Genomic DNA, 17,251 nt, shown 5'->3' with positions numbered 1-17,251 from the left:
GTTGAAGGAAGTTGTAACACGTGTCAATTGAGGAGAATTTGATGGTCGGTTGACAGCGGTTGCTGTAACCGACCAAACGGCGGTTCAAACCGTTTTCTTCAAAGACTATTTAAGGATTCAGATTTATTCTGAAAAGGCATCTTCAATCAACTTCAACAAAACAAAGTCAGATTTGGGGATCACCACTTTAAATTTCAGTCTTTTATTTTCCAGTTTATTTTCTGTACCATACAGTGTTTTGAGATTCCTAATCTCAGGCACTAATTAATCAAGTTTAAGGATATTTTCTATATCTTTGAATTTTACTTTATTTTTGTTGAAAAATTACATCAACAATCATATAGTAATTATTTTGAATACTAGCAATTCATTAATTTTTTTCATTAAAATATTAAATTAAACATCTTTGTTCTTCCAACAATTTTTTTCAACAAGATTCTCGATATATATTTATTTATCTTATCACAAAAATTAATATTCAACATAAAATATTATTTTTTATATTAATGACACAATTTTTTATATTTTACATAAAAAAAAAAAAATTAAATTAAATCAAAACACTAAACAAACAATTTTATAAATAGTAAAATAATGAAATATATAGAATATACCAAAATCTTCGGTCTACATAATATTTTTTTACAACATCGGTACATATTTTCTGTAACATATTAGTTTTTCATGCTTTCTGTACTATGTATACTAGTAATATTCATATTAAATAATTGAATTATTAAATATACATTTAGAATATATATCATATTTAATTATTTATAGCATATATTTCATTTAACAAAATTAATACTTCATTCGTTCCAGCTAAATTGTTTCATTTAGGGGAATTTTAGATATTATGTAATTAATAAATAATTAAGAAGTGTATTATTAAAAATAATTATGATTTAATAAAAATAATTGTAGATTAAGATTAACACGATTAAATACTTTAATTATGAATTTTATAATGTGATTAAAGTGGATAATTATATTTAAAAAAAATAAATTATATGATACATACAAAAATAGAAACATGAGATAATTAAGTGGACCCGAGGGGAGTAGATTATTATAAATATGTATGATTAGAAATTATTTTTCAGTTTATTAAATAATTTGATTATTAAAATTGTTAAGATATATTTAAAATACATATCAGTTTGTTCACATAGCATTTTTCAATAGAATAACTTCCTATAAATATTATTTTAAAAGTACAAATATACACGCATTAATATAATATATATTATGCATTCATAAAAAATCAACAATTCAAATACAAAATATTATTTTTTATATTATCAACACACTTCTCCATACCGCACAAATAACTGTACAATATTATAAATATGTACATATAATTTTCTTTTGTTTTATTAAATAATTTAATTATTAAAATTCTTAAGATAAATTTAGAATATATATTTTTATTTAAGAAATTTGTAGACAAAACTAAAAAATTTTCTTTAACATCTTTCAACATTAGGGTGGGAGAAGCCTCTTCAAAGCACATTCCATCTTTCAACATCAGGGTGGGAGAAATCTCTTCAAAGCACATTCCACCTTCAAACATCTTACTTCAGCATTAAAAATAATATGTAAAAAAGTTATGCAAAATAATAGAAGAAAACAAAATTTTGTAAACAAAGAAAAGAGAAAATATAACAATAAAAGTTATCAAAATTTTGGGCAAAACATGTAAAAGATATAACGACATGAGTTTTAAAGCAAATGAGTATATACCCACTAATAAATAAAATTTACCTCACTAATAGATAAAATTTACCCCATTAACATATAAAGTAATGAAAAAAACTGTAAAAAAAAAAAACTATAATAGTAAATTATAATATTATCTATTATATAATTAATAATATTGATAGTTTTAAAATAAATTTAATATATATAATTAAAATAATTAGAATATATATTTAAATATTTTTAAAATTATATAGTAATAAAAAAATATACGAAATAAAGTAAATAAAAAAATATATATATTTATTTATAATTAATATAAATTAATTTTATAAAATATATGAAATTTTAAATATCAATTTTACCTAAAATAATAATATTAATTGTTACCAGATAAAAAAAAATATCGACCAAGAAAGTACTATTTTTTTTTTCAATAAAAGATTGCATTAAATCATTATTTAAATGAAATATCAAATTACGGATTAATTAAGTAAATAAACAAGTTAGATTGAAGTTCAAGTATACCTAACTCTACTGATAATTCACCAACAAGTATGCAAATCTTGGAATTATTACGAACATTTAGCAATCCACTTTTGTCAAAATTTCATAGCAATAAAATACTAAAGATAAAGGATGATTTCTCCAAATTAATATGCTGAATAACATTTTTGGGACAATACAAAACTTTCTAATTTGGGATTGTTTTGTGTTGGTGTCTTGTCTTATTCAATCCATTCTACTCTGAATCTGCTTGTGTATGTGTATGAGGTACTCGACGTATGAGAGCCCGCCCGGCGTCTTGTCTTCCACCATGTGGGAGAAGAACATTGTCCCTACAACACCAAAAAAGACGATCTAAGTCAGGACAACCACAAGAAAAAAGAAGATAATTTGCCAATAAAATGAATCTGAGTGTAAATATGATCGGAGAACAAAATATCATTAGATTTTATTTTCATTATGTTAGTTACACTTCCCGCAATTGCGCAAATAATTACAAGGGAATTTTCGAAATTCCAATAGAGATACTATTGGCTTATGTATCCACATTTGATTTTTCACTATGCAACTTATGGTAAAAATTTTTTCTTTCCTAAAAACAAAGACAGTCAGTGTCTATTTCTTTGTCAAAAACCTATTTTCAATTCAAAATATTGCGTACAGTTTATTTTCCATTCAAAATATCAATTCAAAACTTATTTAATTATATTTTCAAGTTTTCTTGACATTATTCATCAATAATTTCATTATCATTATATATATATATATATATCAATCAATTAAGTATTTTTCCTTAAAAAAAATAATTCTCAATTCCAAACATCATATCCTAATACCTATTTATATTACATTAAATACTTATCATCTCTTCAAGATTTTATTATTCTCAAACCAACATAAAATTACAAAATACTTCCAAAACAAACATATCTAAACACACCCTTAATGACTTTAGAATGAAGTGACTTGATCAATTATCACCACAGCCAATTATGGTTTCACATAATTCATTTATTTCTTCGAACCTATGTTAGTTTTTCTTCTAGGTGTTCTCAAATGTCGGTGAATGATGAAGAGGCTTATGGGGATGGTGTTGTAGAATCAAGAAAATTAAGGCGTATATAGGAAAATAGTTTCTCGTAGACTAACCTGATACATCTCCCTTCTTGCAAAGTTTCATTCTGCAAATGAGAAAATATTTCATGGATCAGAATAGCTCAACTGAATCTTTTGAACAAAAATAGGCAACGGCCATTGATGTTACCGCAGGTAGGATGAGCGCTGTCGCCTTATTTCATTGAGAATGGCATTTAGCTTCTTCGACAATGGATTGTCATATTGCTGAACAATAAACTGAGAAACAGGCAAAAAAATATTTTGATTAGGTTTGTATAGACGTAGAAGGCCAATTGCAGCAAATGAAGAATTTACAAAAGAAAAATAGGATTCATTAGCAAGGTATATTGTCATACTGCATTGCAACATTTGGATCAAATTTTGGGATATTTAAAGGGGGCTCTAGGGCACAATACTACATAAAAATCGTGGACATGATCATGTTAATTATTTTTTTCAAATGCAAAATGAGGATTTTCAAGGAAACATGAAACGAAGTATAGTTTTTTGATTAAGAGCAGAGTTTGATAACAAGACTACTATACTATACATATAGCTAACATATTATGAACCAATGGAGCATATCAAGATGGATTGCCATTTAATTCAAGAAAAATACAAGAAGCAGTGATAGTTGAAGATAAACTAGGAAACAGTCAAAGGCAGTGCATGGAAATCACATACACTATCTATGTAAGAAGCTTGACACGATCAACATCATATATGCACCTGCTTGACAGATTGTGAAATATATATATATACATACACATACATACATATATATATATAGTGATTTGGATAGAATTTTAGAGTAGATTCATGTATATATGGAAGGTTATCTCCTACTACAAAATGAATTTACTATTGGCTGTATATAAATGTGTGTATATGAATGGGAAAAAAATGACCAAAAGTCACAGATCTTAACTGAGCATCTAATCAAGAACATGTGGAAGAAGAATACCTGGATAGGGATTTCTTCAATGGCCGAAACGCCAAACAACTGCTGCAAGACATTTTTATCAACAGAGCTACCGGCATAAATCAAACAGTCATCTCCATTCTCAAGGAGATATATTCCCTCATCAGAAACATGCTCACTGGACAGTGGAATAGGGCTTGGAATAATAGGATCATCTGACACCTGATATTTCATGAAAAAAAATAAAAATAAAAAGGAGGCTTGTAAATTATATACAGCACTGATTCTATATGTAACATGTTGGGACACAATAAGTACCTTTTCATTGAGGTCATGAATCGATATCATCCTAGGGTACACCAATGGGATTATGAAAGGAATAGGTAGAGGGCTAACATAATTTATCCAAAATGCCCGGTCATCAATTCGTCCATCCAGACGCAATCCATTGCATTTGAGTAAAGCTGAAAGTAGTAGAGTAGAAAAATATAAAATAAACAGTCACGAAACATAAATGAGCACGATTAAAATTCAGAAACAAGAATGTGCATTAATGCCCCTGTTTACACATTCCATGAAGATGCATAGGAAACTAACTAATCAGCAGAAGCATTAAGGATTTTGTTCTTTACAAAATCATCACCAATATAAATAATTTCTAAAATGGAGGATATCGTTTCAGGTGGCATTCACAAAAAGGAAAATGTAACGCTGCAACATATGTTAAATGGAAGAAGATGCAGTGATTCCACAACAAATAAATTTTTTTGACACAAATGGTTTTAGGTGAGATGACTGGTACCGAGGGTGTATAGAGGCAACAGTTTCAGTGCTTCTGGCAGAATAAGTTGCCCGGAAGAGGTAGCAGCCGTTGCGCAGAACTTGCGGTAGGAATATAAGATGCTAATGCAAACATTTGTGGCTTGTTCCCTGACTTGAGCGAGGGGTGCCAAAGGAATTTCAATGGCCGCTGTGACATGTGAAAAATGCAGTAATTAGCTTAAATCGAACTGGAAAACAGACAAAGAGCAGGGAAAAGAAAGTGGGTAGAAGTGTCACTTTGCTTCAGGATACAAGCAAATTGTGTGTCTAAATCAGCAGATCGGAACAGATTGCTTAGCATGTTGGTGCTGGGCAGAGATAATGTTGATACTCGGATTCTTCTTTGGCCATATACAGTGGTGTAAAGAAGGGCACACTAGACAACATAAACATAATAAAGCTGATCAGATGACCAACATATTCTCCTACATAGAGAAAGGATGATCAGAAAGAATATTGCTCTCCCGAGTAATTTATAGACATGTTTTCTATGAATCAAGGCCAAATTTTTATGAAATGTAAGATATACGCTCATACCTGAAAAGAGCATTCTGACCCTTCTCGCAATTTATCATCATGCTTCAGGGACACCATCAATGTTTTGTCACAGTCAATCTTGAAAACAAACAAACCATTTAGGTGAAAAGCTCGTGCCAGAAATATATTTTTTATAATTAGATGCTAATAGGAAAATTGTGTAATAGCTTCAGATTGAAACATACTGCGGGCAGATCCACATCAGTTGGGATGCGCCTACAGAAGTTTCCATAATATTCCTGGACTTGAATGCCCTAATCAGAAAATACAAACTATTTTAATTTCTCATAAAAGACTACTTCTGACTTGTAAACAATAACAGTATACGTATCCAATCTATTATAAACTCACCTGGCTACATCTAACTCGCATAACTGCTTCAAAGCCTTGTGGCCTTGTGACATTCCACCGCAGGTCATTGTAAAGTTTGGCAGGATCGGAAAGTGCTGAAAAAGGGTAGTAATAGTACACCTGTAGAGAGGAAAACCATTAATATTTGCAGCTCATGATTAGGCATCTGACTGAGGGAAACAACATAAATGAATTGGAAGTACCAAATTCATATTAGGTTGCATAAGATGTGATAACCAAATATCGAATAACCAGTCATGAAAATCATATGTATGAGAATTCAAATACTTATTAATGTACCTGGCCTCCAGTCATTCTTGGAACAACAGAAAGAGAAGCCACATCTACATATGTTTGAGTTGTCAGAAACAAATCAACACAGACCTGAAAAGGTGCAGAAATCAATGACACGCGACCACAGATATCAAAAATAAAAACAGAGATTTAGATTCTGCAAAACTCATGGATTGTTGAATGAAATGAATGTCACCTGATACTCAGCAAATTCAATGGCCATGGCTTTGAGTGTCTTATCCACTGGTTGGAGTAATTTGTGAGCTTCCTGAAGTCCAAGGATGGAATTAGAACAAGTAATAATATCTTGGATATTGAAGTAATGGAAGTTCAATGCGTTGTCACATTCACATAAGGGAAATTTCGCATGACTTAAAAAAGGGAAAATCAGTATAACACAAGAGATACAAACATAATAAAATGAAATAAGAAGGATTTGTACCTTTTCCCCAGCTGATATGCTACTTCTGCCCTCAGCATCTCTAGCAGAAAGGGATCCAATACCAATAGATGGCAACACTGTTGCATTAGATTCCAAAATTCGTCAACACATGAAGTGAAAGATTGTACGGCATGTTCCTTCCAAAAGAGATTTATTTTGTAGGTTGATAAAAGGGAAAGTTACAGAAAACAAAAAATATTTTGAAATATATCCGAAAGCAACACCAATGTTGAATGATAATGTTCAACTAAATATCTTTAGCATCCTGCTATGCTGCTTCCTTCCTAATCAATTCCTTTCCAATACCCACGAACATCCACTGATCACCACCAAACAAAAAGCACCCCTGATCCTAGTGTTTCTAGATTCAGCTATTTCAACCATCTATAATGTATCAGTTCTCCTTCAACCTCAAATATAAGGCCAACATTAGATTTCAAAAGCTTTCCATCTATATCAGGCGTTGAATGAATCGAAGGTACCAATTAAAGAAAAATTCCAATATTACATATACATATCTATACAACTTTTAGCTTTAAACAGAAGATGTATAATGCAAGCAATAGAACAAGTGAAGTATGGCGCTTGTGAGAATACACGTATACAATTTTTTTATAACAACAACAACAAAAAGACTTGTTTGTTTACCTGATTGAAAAACAAGAAGTTTGCCACCAGTACTTTTCATTGCTAGGAAAGAAGCCTAAGGTAAGAAGGAAGAAAGAAGTACAGACAGAAATTATGGGAAACTTTGAATTGGTTCATAACATAAGTAAGATTATAAAAAGATGTTGAACACATTAATTGCCATTGGCTCTCTGACAACTACTGGCTCAAAAATCATCATGAACGATTTTTATGAGAAATGTGTGATTTTGAAGTTCAATCATTTGCCTAGACCTATACATAATTGTCGATGCAATGGCAGAACAACCTACCATGAGCTGAAGTGCATGGTATAATGTGCACCATATAAATCTCAGCACAACATAAACTATTTATATTATTGAATGAATTTTTTGAAAATATAATTAGCACAAATTATACTTAGTATAAATCATAATCCATTAACAGAAACTACCACACATGGACATAAAAATAGAGATTAAAGATGAAGAAAATTTATACTAGAAAAGAAAAGAAAATAGAAGTTAAACAAGATAACACAGGTTAATGATACTCAAAAATTGGTAGTAAGAATGAGATTATAGGGTAGACTAGTGTCATCCGCCGTGGAGGACTATGGATCTGCTTTCCAAAAACAATTCCTGAGGTCAATTCCTTTGGGGGTAAAGATATTGCTTTGAATATTTTTTGGTGTCAGATAATGACATTTCACTAATTGCACATCTCAATGGGATTTCAATGTAATCTGCAATAGTTTAGTTGCACTTTGTGAAAAAGGCCGGAAATTTGGGTTTAAAGTTGACTATATTTTCTTGGCATATAACGATAATTTAATGGAATCAATTAATAATATATAAAAATATTATATGTAAAGAATTAATTTGTGTGCTTTTGGAGGTAAAAAAATTCCTCTTAAAATATATCAAATCATGGTTATGATTACGGATAAATACCATATGCTTCTTCTATGATGTGCTGAATCTCAGTAATTGAATTGTTAGACATGTTGCAAAAATATGAATAGGCACAGAAGCTCATGATCTCTTACCTTTATAGCAGCACCAAAAGCTGAATCACCAATTCTATTATTCTGAAACATTGTAGGAATGTTTTCCAGCAGCATCTCTAAATGCTCACGGCACTGCAGGTTTACAAGGTAACCTCCTATTAAATGTAGAACTTTTAGCACAAGTATTAATATACTCACACAGGTTACTTAATCTTCCATGAAAAAAACGAGTTGTGATAGTTTAAAAGAAGATAACAACGAATGAAAAAGAAATACTTGGTGATACGGAATCCACTACTAAATCAAATTGGAAAAATGTAAAAAGACAACTGCAAAAAAAACAAAAGGTTTAATGTCCCAACCTCAGCAAGTTGAACAATAACATCACTTTCAAGTGGAGTATAGACATCTTGTACATCAGGAACTATAAGCATCAATGGCTGCCAGGAGAGAAAAGAATAGTAGAGTTAGCCAAAACTTACTATTACTAGAGACAGAAGCCATACGAGGATTGCAGTTATTATCGAAATTAGAATTCAGGGCCCTTTCATACCAGAATGCGTCAAAAAAAATAAAAAATAAAAAATCACACATGAATAAAAAGGGTGATCATTATTCAACAATGGACATAACAAAAGGAAATACATTTCCTAAGGACAAGATAATAAGTTTCAGTCAGTGTTAAGATGGCTAACAACTCTATGCCAACCTGTTGCAAAGCCCGTTTTAAGTTGTAGAAGTGGATGGTAGAGTCAAATGTAGCTATTCCAACCATTGTTCGAGGACCCCCCTGCAGGAAAAAGAAAAGAAAAACCATATTTTTCATATTAAACTCTATTTTCCGGAAAAAACCTTAAACCCCTATTCTTTCCTCTCTTCTTTGAATGAAAATAGTGCTTCTCTTGCAGAAAAGCTTCTTAAGTAGTTGACAAAATCAAAAGGTATGATCTCTAGAAAATAACCAATTGTTCACAGCAGCAAATGTAAAACAAACTTGAAATTTGATAACAATAGGTGATAAAAAATATTGCAAACCATGTAATTGATTTGAAGAGACACTACTAAAGAATTGCCCAAAAATAAATAAATAAAGAACAACATCAGGAACACTTCCACAAGGATTACCATGATGCTCTAAGTCCAGATATACAACTATAGATTTCAAAAGTTCAAGTAATATCTGATGTTTGGGTCAACTTAAAGGAATAAGTAAAGCAAGAATTAAACGAACCAAGTGTTGGGTGAATTCACATATAAATGTTACTGCATGGAGCTGCAAGGAATAAACTTACAGGAAGATCAGATATAACTTGGCTAATTGCACTGCATGCTGCTGCAGTAGCACCAGTTTGTATGGCATGCATTGAGACATCAACAAGGAAGAAATACACAGCAGGCATTGGATCTCGCACCTGAAAAAGTATAGGACAAGATTGCAAAAATTATATAATCAAGAATAATAAAATATTGAATCTCTTTCTATTTTCTATTTTTTTTCCTCTAAATTTAAAATGTAGTATTAGAGAAAATGTTTTGTGAAAAACCATATGAAAACCAGGTGACAGAAGATTCATGAATAAAGAGCTGTATATAATTGATATCTATACTGAAACTAAAAGTTGCAGAAGATATCAACAACTGTCAAGTACAAGAAATGCACAAGGAGAGTTATTCTAACAACTTTCTATTACCAACTTCAACCGAAAATTAAATACTTCATATATAGTATATCTGATTTTGGGGGCTCAGAACCAAATTTAGGAGGAACTTCTAGCATATCTATTTAAGAGGTGAAATTGTCATATCTACACATATGTGTGTTAGTGATTAAGTAGCATTACTCATCACAAAACTTTACATATCTTTCTCTATTCACCCATCCTAATTACACCTATACTGAAGCTAGAAGTAGATATTATCATGAATGATCTAGAACTAATTTTCAGCACTTAATACAAGGATAAGAAACTCAATATCATCTACTCTGAACTAGTATGATAACTCCTCCTTCCCTCATTATCAAGGATCATATAAAAGGTGTCCTTGTAGATACTTACTGATTACAGTATTTTAAAGCATTTCCTAGTAAACATGAACTATCTTCCATATCAAATGTTGAACCAAATGAAAATCTAGGTATTACTTGATACAAACCATATATTCCTTTGTAGCAATGAATTCAACAGTTCCCCTGCATAGTTCAGGCCTCTCTTCAGCATCTCTACGGCGACCATCTGGACCTAAGTTGCACCTATAGTCTTGTGGAGTTTCATCAATAAATCCTGAAAATAGAGAGTACAATTTGGAGTAAGACAACTAAAAATAGAGTATGCATTCCTGAAGGCATGAGAAATTACAATCACCGCAGCAAATGCAATCAAATTAAATAAATGGATCATACAGAATCGATTATTGCAGCTTGAGACTCTGTCTGAAATGACAGTGCTATGTAACCTTAACGAACATATAGTCCATCAATTGGATAGTAATTGCAATATAGATCCCTTTCTTATTACATGGACAATATAATAACCTAATTCACAAACAGACAAAGAAAGTGTTGCTCTTACCACATAAGTTACAAATGAAGCGTCTCCCTTGATCAATAAACTTCATGAAAGGATTAATGTAGCCTTTGCAACGAGAACATCGAACTGGACCATGTTCCCCAAAATCAACAACCTAACAAGCATATTAGCGATCAATTTCACATTAAAATTTCAATGTTTTATGATATGGGGCTAAACAGAAGTCAAATGTTCATGGCATATGCATACACGAATGATCTCACCAACTGAAATCATATAACAAATGCTAAATCCACTATATTAGATGAATGAAAATTCTCAAACAAATCAACTCCAAATTTCCCATCCTCTAGACTGAATGCTCCTACATTTCTTTACTTTTTTCATCATTATTAATATTATTTGAATGAAGACAATCAAGAACAATATTCCAGTTATAAAGTGATATTTTTTTAATAATACTCATCCCCGAACAAGTTTATGTCGCTTGGGTACTCTGATTATTAACTGCTACTTTTGACCATAGCATTGCCAATGATAATTTTAACTTTGTATGTTGTCCTTCGGTACAAACCATTGTTAAATCAGAATATGTATATATATATATATATATGAAAATGAGTAGAGGGAGTTTGCTATCCAGTGGTTGTTATATTAAAGTCAAAAGGGCCACATGGACAACTTGTTAAATTCAACCCTCAAGCTAGATAAGAATGATCAATATAGATTGTGTGGATTAAATGAAAACTTAATATAAGTATAGAAGCACCAATTTGATATGATCCATCCATTTTGCAGCATGCATGCTTCTTTCAGAAATATTTCTAATTTCATTACAAAACATTTGCATCAACAATTTTACAAATTAATTAAGGCAATTCATTTTACCAAGCTATAGAGCTGAGATGAGATTTTTTTTTTTCAAAAAAATGTACTCTGCACTTAAGCCATCACCACCCCCATCAAATTAGATTTTTGTTAATGCAAAAAGAAAAGGACAGCTTGTAGTTCAGAAGATGAGTAAAATTGATTTAAGAACCGCCCACAAATTCCAAAGTCATCACTTAAAATTCAAACTAAAAGTTGCAATATATGAATCTGTGAACCATAATATGGCAACAGTAAAACCGCTAAACATAACAGCCAGTGACGAAATTAGCATATAAATCTTAGGGGGGCAAAATGTTATAATTTATTTAATATTTAGCTAATAAATTTAAATAAATAATAATGACAGAATTATATATGAATTTAGATAGTTTTGAGGGGCAAATTGTATATAAATACATAAAAATTAATATTTTTAATACTAAAAAAATCATAAAAAAATTGGATTGGGGGTCAATTGACCCACCAAGCTTTAGTGTAGTTCCATCCCTGATAACAGCCATATATTACCAGTCTTCTTACTGTGTGTTTTGACTTTATCAAAGAACAAATCTTAAGTGAATGAAAATGTTCAACTGATAATATATAAACTTTTCACTGATATCATAATAAAATATAAATATTGTCACGTTATATCCTAGAAAATAGAAAGAATCCTTTAGTTTACTTGGATAGGTTCCTCGGATGGATGGGGAAGAGCTAAAGGCTGGACCAGCAGAGCCAACTGCATTGCAGATGTTGAAAGAAGATCTACAGTGCACGGAATCTAAAAAAGAAGGAAGCATGCTATTGTTAGTGGTAATATGAACACATTGATAAAGTTTTGAGCGTTACAACTCAATTACTAAATAAAAAATAAAAAAATTAAAGAACACACACTTATTTGGAACCTAACCTGGTTTATGGTACACCTCATGTATCGTGGACTACAATTCCCAGCATCTTTAACTATATAATCACTTGTTGCAGGCTAGACAAAGAAGTAAATAAAATAAACAGTGTAAAAATTGGTAGCATAACATGTTGACATGTCAATGGTGAACATATCATTCAGCTAACATTCAAACCAGTTAAAGTAGACTCAGCTAAAAAAAATGGAACCAACATAGAACATCAATAAATAAAAATATGAACTTTGAATCAAGTAATATCACTGCATACCGGGGGAGGGTTAGCCTGATTGTCTTGTCGTGTCTCATGAAAAATAACAGTAGAATTTGGGGTCAGGCGGGGTATCTGGTTGGGATCAATTTTTGACTGCCCTGTTTGACCCAAAGCCATGGATTGGTTTGGAAGCGGCGGTCCACCTGATGGCATGCCATATGGCTGCTGCTGACCAGGGAAAGGTGGTGGAGCACCCTACACCAAACAATTTATTTTAAACAGAAACCTAGCCAAGTAGTTGCACTTTCACAGTAAAATTTATGAAATAGAATGATTTCATCGATTATCAATTAACAAAACAGAAAAGATAAGCAGATGCAGCACTAAACATAATTGTTTCACATGATCCCAATTACTGCTACCTTTTCAGAATAAGTATTTGAGTGACCAGTTGCTTGCCAATAAATTATCAAGCTTTTAAATAAATTCACACCAATAAATTACTAGATTTCTAACAAACAATGGTTCTTGTGGTATTCCAAGGAAAGAAGAAACACAGTACTTTTCAAGATTGTATTAAGTTAAAATGAAATATAAGAAACAAGCAATGACTGTGTTTGTTTCCTTCTAGGGATGTTTTTCAGCATTCAAGAAAACACATTAACAAAATAATAACTTTTCTTAATATATCAAATACAGACACATATTCAAAAGCATGTCAGTACCAATACTAAAAAGAATAGATTACACATATAAACTTGTATGTGTTACACAATTATTTATTATAATATTATCACCATGCGTTTGTTTACTTTGGCTTTGTATTTGAGTGTTCGGTTTAAATAATAGTTTGATGTAATGTTTTGTAAAAAGAAATATTATATTTAAATAGGGGATTTCAAGGGTTGCATAATAAAGAAATTGAAAGGCAAAAAAAAAAGATAGAGCCCATACATCAATACAGCTCTATTCGTTTGTGGATTTCCAACCCGGATTTTACTATTCATTAATTTTTTTTCCAAAAATATCAAATCAAATATATATCTTTTATTTTTCAATAATATTAAAAATCAATTTTATATTCAAAATTTACATCAATACCTATTTATATCACATCAAATAACTATTTCAATTCAAAATTTTGCTATTCAAAGCCCCAAACCCGCAAACAAACACACCCTACATTATTCAAATCTAAATATAATTTTATATATACAAAAATATATGAAACTAAATAACCACATTTATATCTTTTATACATGCAACAAACTTTTCAAACCAAAATTATACACTAATTTAGCCCAAAAACATGATATCTAATTTCACATGAAGAGAACATTTAATTAAAAACTTCACCTGTTGAGGCCGCTGTCGCCATCCCTGCATCCCAAAAGGAGAACTAGATGGCTGAGGCATGCCTGGAACTGGACGTGAAAAGGGAGATGAGCCTGGAGGCAGCGGCATGGTTTGTGATTGGGCTGAAAATGGAGTGTGTGCCGGAGCTGAAAATGGTGGAGCTGGTTGTCCCATCGACGACGATGCACCAAAGGAGGAACTACCAAAACCAGGACGCTGATGTAGAGGCTGTGAAGACGGCCCAGGAGGCACAACTGGAGACTGTGGATGTCCAACTGAAGGCTTGGGCATATTACTACCAACAGGAGGGAACTGAGGCCCACCTTGTGTTGCCCCTAGGGCAAATGCAGGTGGTCCATTGCTAACCATATTTCCAGTTTGAGGCGGAGTTGAAAGCTGTGATGTAAGAGGGGTTGACGAAACAGACATTGGACGAGGACCAGTCCCGGAAGGTGGGGCAGCAGCAGCAGCAGCAGCAGAAGGCCTTGCAAGTGAAGAAGGAAATGCCCCGGGTGGGGCAGGTCTCGATACAAAAGGAGGAGGCTGTGCAACCAATGGAGAGCTGGTGGGTCTAGCAGGCCCCATAGTTTGAGAAGGTGGACCAGAAGGTAAATGACTCCTGGGGAAGGCACTGGGTGGGGGTGGACCTGGTCTGCCACCAGTAAAAGGCGGCGGCTGGCGGCTGAATGGTGGAGGATTAGAAGGTCTAGGGGCACTACCACCAAGGTTACTCAATTGCTGTTGATTAATCTCAAGATTTTGCATACTATTAGCAATTGCATTAGGGTTTGTACCAGGGCGTACATTCCCTGGCCTTTGCCCTCCAGGAGTTTCCATTCAGCTAGTTAGAATCAAGTTTTATTGAAATCCTGAATCTTTAACGAAGAAAATCACTATTTCTGCTTATTCAACCCCAATCTAATCAATCTACAAATCAAAAGCAATAACATAATAGATTTAAAGACCGAACAAGAGGCAGATCAAATTAAAGCGCGGAATATCAAAACCTGTGATGGCAGCCGAAATTCCGGCGAGCTCGAACGGAAACCGCCACTTTCCGGCCAGATATCGATCTGAGAAAAACACAAAACCGCAATTGAATATAAAAAAATCCAGCAAACATGATCAGATAAGCGTAATTTCTAAAATTAACCAGGCGAGGCCTGGAAATTGGCAGTACCTGAATTCTACAGTGCAATGGCTGTATTGTAGCCTCTGAAGCGAAGGTTTTTCGATCGATTAACATTCATCGATCGAATCAAAGCAGTGCAGATAAAAACTCCAACACAAGACAGTGATGAAATGGCGAATGATCTCAAAGTCACAGACGTATTTGTGAAATCAGTTAAGAAATCTCCTTGCCTGTTTGTGTAATTCTTATTACATGGAGTGATGACGTGTCGTCATCTGATTGGTTCAAAAATAAGAGTTACACCTTATATAGCACCAATGTCTTTTAACAAATAAATAAATAATTAGTTAATCCTTCCCCTTATAATTTTTAGAAACAAATTGTTATTTGAATTAAAATATTTTTCCTTTTTCTTTATAAAACTTTTGTGTAATTTAAATTTTTATTTAGAATCAAATTTGGACAAGAAGGATATTTCGTGCAAGAAGTTTCGCGCAATAAATAAACTACAATGTATATTTTACATTTTTACTAAAATACAAATATAAATGTGTGTTATATAATTTACTCAATTAAATAGGTACTATTAATGTTTTGATTATGAAGATATTTGTACATAATTAACTTGTCCTAAATTATATCAAAATTGTTTGGGGAAGGATCACACAATTTCGACGCAATCCTCATAAATATTACAAAATATATATTGTTTTTTATAGTATTTATTTTTAATAAAAAAGTAAATATTATTAGAACTGTAAAATAAATTATTAATAAAGTTATTTTCATTTGCTTTGTTTGAATTTGTTAAATGATTGGATGAACATACTATAAATTTTTATAGAAGATTATAAATTATATTGTAAAAAAAATTAAACTAAAATTATCATGAATGCCATGAAAACATCAACACTTCCGATGTCTCCAAGTTTATTTTTTAGACATGGTGGCATAGTGTGACTTATTTTATCGGACCTAGTTAGCAGAATATTAAGTTCGATTGAGCGTTTACCCAGAGCGCACCCGAAAGGTCCTATAAAAATAGTTTGGTGGTGTGGAGATGGATTTGTGACCGTGAGGTCATAGATTCAAATCTCGATGTCTGCCACACATAATTCGTCTAATGTGACTTGTCTTGTCGAACCTAGTTTGCAGAAACTATTAACTTCGGTCGAGGGTTTATCTATAGTGGAGGAGAAGGGAAAATCAAAATGAATACTTCTTTAATTCCAAATTAATTCAATTATTATTATTATTATCATTTTTTTATATTTTAATTTGTCTTAAACTATGTGAGTGTGTTTCGTGTATCTATGCGTGGGAGGTGACTTGAGACGTTGGAGATTTGAACCCACGAGGTCATAAGTCCAACCTCACAACACCAGACAGTCAGTTCTATTTTGAAAGGAGAGAGGACTGTGAAATATTTTTCAAACTACAAGTAGTTTTATACTCCTTCCGTTCCTCGAAAGATGGAGTCTTTTTGTTAGATAAACAGTATTTTAGGTAATGTAGGCTATTAAGTTATTAATAATAAGTTAAAATAATATTTTATTATTTTTTATCTGTGTAGTATTATTGGTATTTTAAATATTTTTAGAATTATATCTCAATAAAATATATGCAATATGTATATCATTTTGTAGACAATAAAATTTTATAAAATACAAATGAATAAAAAAATATAGTATATATTTATCATTACAGTAAAAATTAAATTGATTTATATTTATTAAATATGTTTAAAATTGATAAACTTATTTTTTATAGTGATAAATTTGTTTTATATATTTACATAAAGTAAATGGATTAACATAAAAAATACTACTTAGGCACACCCCCGGGACTCACTCGGGATCGAACTCAAGACTCAACCTTCAAATTTAAGGATATCTCAGCGCTCGATGTACAAGGGTTT

General features: G+C 31.8%; 1 protein-coding gene across 3 annotated transcripts; it reads right to left on the bottom strand.

Moving 5' to 3' along the window:
• Positions 1-2,317: 2,317 nt before the first annotated feature.
• On the bottom strand, positions 2,318-15,542 carry LOC127263010 (protein transport protein Sec24-like CEF). 3 transcript variants are annotated; one of them, XM_051291920.1, is made up of 26 exons: positions 15,382-15,542; positions 15,209-15,274; positions 14,202-15,128; positions 12,903-13,100; positions 12,637-12,711; positions 12,409-12,507; positions 10,896-11,007; positions 10,480-10,607; positions 9,618-9,737; positions 9,035-9,115; positions 8,688-8,765; positions 8,365-8,457; positions 7,338-7,392; positions 6,690-6,766; positions 6,444-6,515; positions 6,254-6,337; positions 5,954-6,073; positions 5,788-5,856; positions 5,603-5,680; positions 5,303-5,441; positions 5,046-5,213; positions 4,562-4,707; positions 4,286-4,465; positions 3,470-3,558; positions 3,355-3,386; positions 2,318-2,537 (listed from the first exon to the last, which is right to left on the bottom strand). In XM_051291920.1, exons 3-26 carry the CDS (start codon positions 15,036-15,038, stop codon positions 2,431-2,433), a joined length of 3,237 nt encoding a protein of 1,078 aa, XP_051147877.1. In that variant the 5' UTR covers positions 15,039-15,128; positions 15,209-15,274; positions 15,382-15,542; the 3' UTR covers positions 2,318-2,430. The 3 variants fall into 3 exon arrangements, with proteins under 3 accessions (XP_051147877.1, XP_051147878.1, XP_051147879.1); XM_051291921.1 differs by having other exon boundaries at positions 14,202-15,076; XM_051291922.1 differs by having other exon boundaries at positions 14,202-15,070.
• Positions 15,543-17,251: the final 1,709 nt, after the last annotated feature.

The sequence above is a fragment of the Andrographis paniculata genome, unplaced genomic scaffold (genome assembly GCF_009805555.1).
Source record: "Andrographis paniculata isolate CXL003 unplaced genomic scaffold, ASM980555v1 Contig66END, whole genome shotgun sequence".
Classification (NCBI taxonomy): Eukaryota; Viridiplantae; Streptophyta; class Magnoliopsida; order Lamiales; family Acanthaceae; genus Andrographis; species Andrographis paniculata.
This window is presented reverse-complemented; position numbering and strand designations above follow the sequence as displayed.

Excerpts from the sequence above, each read along its gene's own strand:
- LOC127263010 (XM_051291920.1), bottom strand. The coding sequence starts at position 15,038 with ATGGAAACTCCTGGAGGGCAAAGGCCAGGGAATGTACGCCCTGGTACA. Across the intron at positions 8,458-8,687 it reads TTATTGTTCAACTTGCTGAG|TGCCGTGAGCATTTAGAGAT; the intron begins GTTGGGACATTA and ends GTAAACCTGCAG. Across the intron at positions 3,387-3,469 it reads CAGCGCTCATCCTACCTGCG|AATGAAACTTTGCAAGAAGG; the intron begins GTAACATCAATG and ends TCTCATTTGCAG.